The 9,316-nt window shown below is 32.1% G+C and overlaps 1 protein-coding gene across 1 annotated transcript; it reads right to left on the minus strand.

Annotated features, from left to right (window-relative positions):
* Nucleotides 1-553: 553 nt before the first annotated feature.
* LOC115723538 (peroxidase 24) lies at nt 554-2,118 on the minus strand. The gene is made up of 4 exons (XM_030653030.2): nt 1,763-2,118; nt 1,469-1,669; nt 1,219-1,384; nt 554-1,124 (listed from the first exon to the last, which is right to left on the minus strand). Exons 1-4 carry the CDS (start codon nt 2,036-2,038, stop codon nt 721-723), a joined length of 1,047 nt encoding a protein of 348 aa, XP_030508890.2. The 5' UTR covers nt 2,039-2,118; the 3' UTR covers nt 554-720.
* Between the last annotated feature and the right edge of the window lie 7,198 nt (nt 2,119-9,316).

The following is a 9,316-nucleotide window of genomic DNA, read 5'->3' on the forward strand; positions in this document are numbered from 1 at the left end:
AAGGTTTATAATCATCCTTGATCGCATATTTGGACATCCTACGTTGACAACTTAGAACATGCGAGTTTATTAGAATCGTCGAACACTAGTCATTCGGATCAAACCTATGTAAAGAAGCGATCTTTACTTGTCACATGGGAGATATACTTGCTCATCATATATAGGAGATATACGCGGACAGTATTAACTTCTCTTGGTTCCACTTATCTTTTGACTATGTCAAGCATAGTATGCGACTAGACCATGTCCCGGTTGCATCCTCCTGCAAGTTTGAATCATGCGAGGTTAGCTCTAGATAGCTATATCATTAACACGTTATCCTTTTTCATTGGGAACTGAGTCCACGTGTCAATTTCTAACGAGGTTGGAACTCGTATATCTAGATGAAAATTTCACACTATAAAAATGATGAATAATCCTAATTTTATCACTAATATTTTCTGAATAACCATGAGCACTTATTACACTATATTTGAATATGTATTTATATGATTCATAATCTAAATTAAAGGAACCTTTATACATTGTTTTTCTAACAAGATAAAAATGTAATTTTTGATAGCTCAAATTATAAATATTACACATTATTTGTGGCCATATTTTAACATGGCCAATAATAATAAATGTTATGCATGGTTTTTAATTCAACCACCACTCGACTTATTGAGTATTATTGTTTTTCACATAAAAAAAATAATAACAAACTTAATTATTAAATTATTAATTAATAAATCGACAATTAGTTCTGATCTCGCCCTCATCACCCGTAAGAATATCAATGGCGCCCATATGGACCATAGAACGAGCAAATGCCGACTTAAAAGTATCAAAGTCGCGAAAGCTTTCGACAAGACGGGCAGCCAGTGGGTTAGTGAGAAGCGCAGCGTCAGATGAGAAGGCTCCTTGATTTCTTGTAACACCATCATAGTAATGGCTGTCGAAGATCAAAGAGCTCCCAGGGTCCATCTCCACAGTTGTCCTAGGGTTTGCTGGTGGTGGGCATGTAGCTTTAAGCATTGTTGCATAGTCTGGGTCCAAAGCAGGGTCTGTGTCTCCGTTACCGGTGAAGTTGTACAATCTCCGAAACATTAATGGACAATGTGTTACTCCAAGAGTGTGTGCACCTATAAAATATCATGTAGAATTAAAAGAATGAGAAAGTAATATTATATATATATATGTAGGTAGGTGTGTGAATGTATGTGTATATATATATACCAGATAAGGCAACGAGATCAGTTTCGTCAAGATTAAATCTGGCAAAGTGGGTAGAAAGAGTGTTGAAGTTTGATGATGCGGAAGGCAAGTCCCTTGATGCTTCTGTGGCCAGTGACACTCTTCCGTCTCTTCTCCCTGTGAACACCGGCCATAGAGGCTTTTTGTTCTGCAAATAATATTCACATGTAAATGTATATACTAATTATTATAATTAATATAATTATGTTATATAGTTTAATTAGTTACTTACGGGGTAAGAAACAGCATCTCGGGCTGTTAAGGCAACAATATCAGCACATGAAATTTGAGCATCAGGGCATTCACTTGTAAGCTTTTCTTTAATTTCATCAATTACTTCATATCCTTTCACCGATCGATTCTGAATAGCACTCTTCTCTGTCGTATTGTCATCACTGTTTAATGGATCAATCAAGATTGATGCATCACATCCCTGCACACACACGTACACATATTCATCAACATATGTATATTATACTCTATAGATATATATATATACATACATTTCTACACGTAACGTACGTACCCGGACGAAACAATCGTGGTAGTGTAGCCTTAGTAGCTTAGCAGCCATGGTTTGATCAGCACTAACCTTGGCCCACGTAATATCACGTACTGTTTTCTCAAGTGTTTCACAACTTTTTCCATAAAAATTCATCCGAAGCCCTACTCCATGATTGTTATAGATTTCTCTGTAATCGTCATCACCGTCATCGTCATCACCAACAGCACTAGTAATAACAACTGCCATAAGAGAAACCAGCACAAGAATGGTATGAATATTATTCCTTCTCATCTTCATCGAATTAATTAATTATTAGTAGTCTTTTGTTGGTTTTGAATTTTGATGATGAAATGAAAGATAGCATGGGATGGCTTTAAATAGAGTGATGAAATGTGGAATGAGTTTCCTTATTTATTCAAATATATTGGATAATTTTCTATTTAAATAATAAATATGCAATGTTTACGTATGGAAGGAAGCCAGCCATTGTTTCCTAATGCAGCAACTTAATTAGATTATGATCATCAATATTCAATGTCTCCTCTCCTTATTATATGATTATATATGCATGGTATATTATATAACTATAATTTGAATTCATATTGAAGGAACTTTTTATCAGTGTACATTTATATAATATTTAGTCGAGGTCATATATATGATAATCCGCTAAAGTCAATGTGCTTTTTAAATGGCTTCAGCAAATTAATCAATATATAAATAGTAATATTTATACATAAAAATGTATTTGAGATTAATTTTTGAGCATTGTTTTTATAGGTTACGCTTTTATAATTAGTTAACAATATTTTTTAAAAATTTATTTTTTTAAATTATATGAGATCCAAAATTTAATTACACCAATAACAATAAAATATAAAAAAAAAGTAATAACCACCAATAATATCTTTCAATAATTCTGGTTAATTTTATTTGGTCTTTGATTTGAGCTTGACCGTGCGTGACCATGTGGAAAATTGTGGAAAGGCGTACAACCATAAATGTAGGAACTGAAACTTTGACTTAAACGTCACTTTCTAATATGCTAATTACCTTTTCTTTATTAACTTTTAATTCTTGAACAGAAAAATGACTTGTTGTATGTATAATTAAGGTATAACTATATATAAAATATAATCTTTCAACTAATCAGTAAACAAAAATATAAACAAAATGGAATGAGTTAAAAGTCTTTTTTATTTAACTAGTCAATTGCTTTAATTACAAAAATATATAAGAGAGAGTCAATGACTTCTTTTTTATTTCAATGAAAACAATTGACTAATGAGACATGATCAAGTATGCATGCATGCATGTATCCCTATTAATGAGATATCGTGTATATGCATAAATGTCATTATTAATTAGTGGTGTCCAAAACTACATCACGAAAATCTCACATATTTTTAATTAAGAATTAATAGCATTAATGTTTTTTGTAATTTCCTTTATTTTCTTAAAGCTTGTTATTTTATCTCTGAAAGGAAAACTTCATAAAACAGAAATGCTCAAACACCAGATGTTATTAATTAATGTTATTTTATTTCTTTTTCTTGTAGCAAATTTAATTAATGTTTTTAGTATAGTATCAGGGCTCGGCTCTGGACTATGGCAAGTTAGGCCGTGCTTAGGGCCCAGTCAAGGCCCAAAATTTTTATATAATATACTTCTTTGTATTGAAAAAAATTAGTATTTTTTTTAAAAAAAAAATAATACAAAAAGAAAGTCCAATAATACTCACATTTTATTACTTTAGATAAAACACATACTTAAAAAAAAAAAAATTCTGTGTAATATATATATTATCAAATATATATTAAGTCATCAAGTATGCCTATTGTGTGAATGCAGGTTGTCAAACATATATAATCTATTCCTTGCTTAGACTGAACTTGAAGCAAAATGCATCCTATAATATTGTATTTGACTATATATACATAAATATATGTAAAGTAATAACAATATATCTATTATATTCTAATTAAGTTTAATTTATGATCACCAAAGTAAGTTTCGTTTATACGTACAGTAGATATAATAATATGGTTGACTTATAAAAACAACTCTTCTTTTGTTTTTTTAATTGTACGGGACTCATCAAAACTTTAAATGCAAAGATGAACGAGAATTATAATGTTCAACTAGTGCTTTATTATATAGCTTAGATTTTAAGTGCATACCTATAAATGTATATTTATATTGGTCAAGGAAAATATGAACACATAAATAAATAAATAAAAAACCATGATTTAGTTATCCTTAAACATTAACAATGTAATTAGTTCATTGGTTCCCATGCACATTACTCATAGGATTTATATTACGTACTCATTTTTACTAATTAAGCCTTAGTCTCGTGATAAAATTTTGGCATAATTAGATATGTGTGATTTTGAGATTTATCAAAGAAATGTTAAGTTCATTGGTATGTACCAAATCTTTACTTAGGGCATTGTTAATCTTGTTAAGGACTGTGTTGTCCAAATTAAGTCAAAGTTGTTTTTGTATTCTGTTTTAAAAAGAATTTTAAAACAGTCCGTTACTGATTTTATTTTGGGTCATGTGAGTATAGTATGTTCAATCTGTTAGTGAGCTATGAAATTTTTTGTATATATATTATTCAGCTCAATAAAGATCATTCATTAGTTTCCAAAAATAGAAAGTATTCTACTATTTTCTCGCTACTTCTTGTGTATAATACTTGGTTCTTGAAGAGAAAAGTAACATAAATATGAAGAATTAGGTTGAGAGATTTTTCATGGAGGTTTGTTATTGAAACAAGGGAGCTTGTTGAAAGGGTCATTTAGAGGGAGTCTAGATAAATTCGTGAGAAAGTTTGTTCGAAGGATTTTATAGAGCATGTTTGCACAAAAGCTTATTCTTTTACAATTCAATTGTGATATTGAGAATATTTTCTAAAGTTTTTGGACGTAAATAACAACTTAAAACGACTGGTAGAGGGTTAGTGAAATTAAATATTAATGTTATTTAATAATTTTGTAGGTAGTTTTAGTCCATTGGATTGTTTACATCAGATGCCTCTTGAAGTGATCTCAAGTTGTTTTGTCTAAATTTTCGAGATAATTTGGTCTTATATAAGTCGCTTTGTTTTTAGTGACTCATATTCTGACTTTGTATATCTTTGGCTAAACAATTAACTTATTGACTGGAAATTTGTTGCGTCAACGATTGTCATAGTGTGATTCATACCACTCTCTCTCAAAAGAAAAATATTAATGTTATTCGTTTTTCTAGATAGGTGACACATGTACTTTTAAGGCCCAAAATTAGCCTAGACGAGCCCATTCACAGGCCCAGTCAAACTAACTTGGAGTTGGACCATCGCTCCAAATTTAGCTAAAAATCTCATGCACAGACAGTGAAATCGGACCTTATTAGTCCCAGACAAGCGACTCGCCTAGAAGATGAAATACCCAGCCTAGCGTATCAAGATGCCCTCGTGGGGTAGTCTGAGAGGGGCAAGTGAAGAGACCTCAAGGAGTAGTCCTATGTGGCACATTTCTGACACCAGTTCCCACAAAATCAGGGGTTTGTCTCCTGTGTCAGGCCTAAGAAATGTGCACAACACCAAAAGTGACATACCTTTTGTCCAACACCTTCTTCTCTGACAGGTACTGAGCATGATCGGCGGCACATGCCACTTGTCACTGTCAAATGTTCCCCTTCCATATGGATAGCCATTGTCTCACAAGTTGGGGCCTCACCTAACTAACACGAAGTCAATATAATGTTATATTTTACCTCATTAGTGGGCTTAGTTAACACATGCAAACTCGTAAACTGACTTTAGCCTATACATAGAGCATCATCCATTCATGTTAGGGTTTGTAACTCATTTCACAAATTCAAGGATAAAGTTTAGGATTCTAAAACTTTGGTAAGAATACTCTTGTGTAAAAAATAATCTATAGCTTTTCTAGCTCAATAATATTGACTCATGGACTACTAAGGTTCTTTAACGCCTCAACTACGTAAAATTATCTTCTTATTTATCTCTTGAACATTTTTCCTTAGCTTAATTTATGATTCATTCATTTTCTAAAAATATCGATAAATATTTTGGTATTTTCATTAAGATCTGATAAAAGTATTATCCATTGTTGTCATTTATAATAATGTTCGCCACTAGATTCACAGTGGTCGTCAAGACTGTGAAAATGATGTCGCACAATGAGTTAAACTGCCCCCTCCAATGAATGTTCAGGCAAGCGTCGTAGGGATGGAGAAATGTCAAATGTGGGCAGCCATCCTACTCAAAGAGGTCAACAATGAGAGAAAGATGTTGATGAAACTCCTATCAATGAAGATGACCAAGAAGATCACAGTGAGGATCAATAAGACGATTGTGGCAAAGAATATGACAAAAACTATGAAGATGATTATTATGAGAAAGACAGGCGGTAGCATACCAACAAAGGCAAATAGCGTAACAACAAGAAGCAACCCGCTAAATACAAGACACCCTTCTTCAGCTACAAAATATGGTAGCCAAGGAAAACTCAACAATGAAAACCCACCTATGGGAAAGTTCAACCACACTAGGGTCAGGCCCTCTAATGCTGCAAACGACAAATGGAAAGCCAAAATGACTAAGCCCCAAAAAAAGAATTCGCTGACGCCTACGCATATGTTGGAATTTTATGCCCTAAGTAAAATTTAATTCATTAAATTCTTATTTACTTTCAATAAAGATCAAAAATCATACCTTGACCTTGTCGTATGCTTTGTTCACATATTTTATACATGATTATATGTTTAATATATAATGTTTATTAAATTCGGAACATATAGTTATTCACAATTACAATGATGTCATCACAGTGAAAAGTAATTGTGATTATATGCTTCAAATTATTAAGTCTCATAATTTATCAGTACACTAGATTTACACTGGCGTGATAATCATAGATAAGATTTTTTTACACTAAAGTGAGTGGAATATCTTTTCCAAGGTATTAGTGAAGTAAACCAGGATCAGATGTATCGGTTGTACATCAGACTGGACCGATATTAACAATAGAAAAAATATCATAAACTCAGTTGATCATAATCATTTGATCTCAATCTTGAGATGGTTAAACTCTGTCTTAAATGTATTACATGAGTTCTTTGACTTTTTCTTTACTTGTTTACTGTGGAACCAGTTAATACTTATATCTTGGAAACTCGATAGTACAATTGAATAGGAGTGTCAATCATAGATGCGGACATCTATAGCTTCTATGTCTATTATAAGTGAAATGATAGTTTCCTTAAAGCTTGGCTTAACGCGATAAATGATAGAGGCCTCATTTCGATAATTATATTAGTTTCCTGAAATATCATTTACAAATAGCTAAGTATTTTAAGAATAAAATATATTAAAGGGTGAAACGATAATTTTATCCCTAATGTAAACCATCTATAAAGGATCAATTATTGTTGTGATTGAAATAATAGATAATTCATACCGTATCTATATTTGGTATATAGAGTGTTCTATGTAATAAAGAGTGCAATTCTAAATCTAAAGTGGAGTCGAGAGGAATTAATAAGTTAGGAAATTTATTTGGTGAATTTCAGATCTACTTATGAGGAGTTTGGTTACATAGGTGCATGGTTCTCGCACTAACTGAAATAATATTATTTTGTAGTCTCAATTAATTAATTTAATTAATCAATTAAGATTCTAAATAATGACTATGTCTTATTTATGAATTTTACTAAGGAATGGTATATTTGAGAAGAAAAGAGACATATGGGTTTATTTGTTAATTAGTATACTTTGTGGGTCTAATTAATATATATATATTTAAATTGTATTTTATTTGATAATTTTTTATAATTAATAAAATAAAATTGGTATTTAAATAATTAGAGGATATAAGAGCATCTCTAATGGAGATGCAAATAAGTGATATAAAGTTAAAATATAGCTCACTTAGGAAAAAAAATGTGTTCCAATGTTGTGTCTAAAGGTGGTGATGTAAATTTAGCACATAACAAATGTTATACCAAATTTGGCACAACATTTGCTATGATGCAAATTTGGCACTTAGGAAAAAAAATGTGCTCCAATGTTGTGCCCAAAGGTGATGCAAATTTAGCACATAGCAAATGTTACCAAATTCCGCACAACATTTGCTATGATACAAATTTGTATCACCATAAATACACAATTTTATTATTGATTTTTATGCTATTTTTTTATTAGTATATTTAACTATAACATTGATGATAAACTATTTATATTTTTTTTTATTGTTTTACATAATAAAAAAGGAATTTTTTACATGAAAAAATACAAAATTTAACTTTTATTACATTTTTACCTTCACGAGAGTAGGATAACTTTATACCTTTTATTTTGTTTTATGTTGTGAAACAACACCTCAGCAAGAACATAAAACAACAAAGAAAAGATCAATGAAACCAAACAACAATCACAATGAAACAGTAAAGCTTAAAGTAGAACAATAATACATCAAGAACATAAGAGATTTAACGAGGTTCGAACAAGATAATGATGAATTACCTTGCCTACATCCTCGGCCAGAAACAGCCACAACAATGGCTTTGGAGAGTCTTTATTGATTGAGTTTTAAGATATTACAGCTGATACCAATTACACAACAGGGAAGCTTAGCTTCTGCAATTGTCTACTCTAATGGTGATGAACACAATCAATGTGTCACCCCAATTACAACACTCAAAGCAACTCTCTTTCTCTCTCAGTGTCTCCTGAAAACTCTCTCTCTGTCTATTTCTCTATACCTCCAAGATTAGCCTCTGCAGATGAGTGAGAGGCCTCTTAAATATTGATGTTGTAGCTGAGTTGAAATACCCGAACACCAACTGTCATAACAGACAGTTGGTTAATATGGTTAAGTTCGGTAAGGGCACTTTAGGAATTTGATATTTGGCCAACCACTTAAACAATTATCCACCTTGGACATATATCAAATACACAGTAGCATAGAGATCGATTGTAGCTATTCTGGACTTGAGCAATCTCAGGGAGTGAGAATGCTTAGCAAGTTTAGACAAAGTCTGAACTTGGCTTGGGGAACATATTTGGTTAACATGTCTGCAAGATTTTCCTTAGTTCCAATCTTTTTGATTTGTATCTCCTTCCTTGCAATGACTTCTCTGATAAAATGAAGCTTGATATCTATGTGCTTGGACCTTTCATGGTACATTGGATTCTTCATTAAGTGTATAGCACTTTGATTATCACAATGCACTGTGATGTCTTCTCCTTTGAATCCAAGTTCTTCTGAGAAACCTCTCAACCAAATTGCTTCCTTGATGGCTTCAGTAGCAGCCATATATTCTACCTCTGTGGTAGATAGGGCTACCACTTTCTGCAAGTTTGATTTCCAGCTTATGCATCCACCAAAGGCTGTAAATGCATAACCTGTAATCGTCCTTCTGGTGTCGATACTCCCAGCATAATCCGAGTCAACATACCCTGCAATTTCAGTTTCAAAGCTTGCATTGTCTCTGTATACCAAACCAACTCTGGTTGTTCCTTTTAGGTATCTTAGAATCCACTTCACAGCATCCCAATGTACC

This window comes from Cannabis sativa, chromosome 9 (genome assembly GCF_029168945.1).
Source record: "Cannabis sativa cultivar Pink pepper isolate KNU-18-1 chromosome 9, ASM2916894v1, whole genome shotgun sequence".
Lineage (NCBI taxonomy): Eukaryota > Viridiplantae > Streptophyta > Magnoliopsida > Rosales > Cannabaceae > Cannabis > Cannabis sativa.

Bases quoted from the DNA above. Each gene is read 5' to 3' on its own strand.
- LOC115723538 (XM_030653030.2), bottom strand. From the start codon at position 2,038: ATGAAGATGAGAAGGAATAATATTCATACCATTCTTGTGCTGGTTTCT. The intron at 1,670-1,762 runs GTACGTACGTTA...GTGTGTGTGCAG, and splicing joins ACCACGATTGTTTCGTCCGG to GGATGTGATGCATCAATCTT. The intron at 1,385-1,468 runs GTAAGTAACTAA...TATTATTTGCAG, and splicing joins GAGATGCTGTTTCTTACCCC to AACAAAAAGCCTCTATGGCC.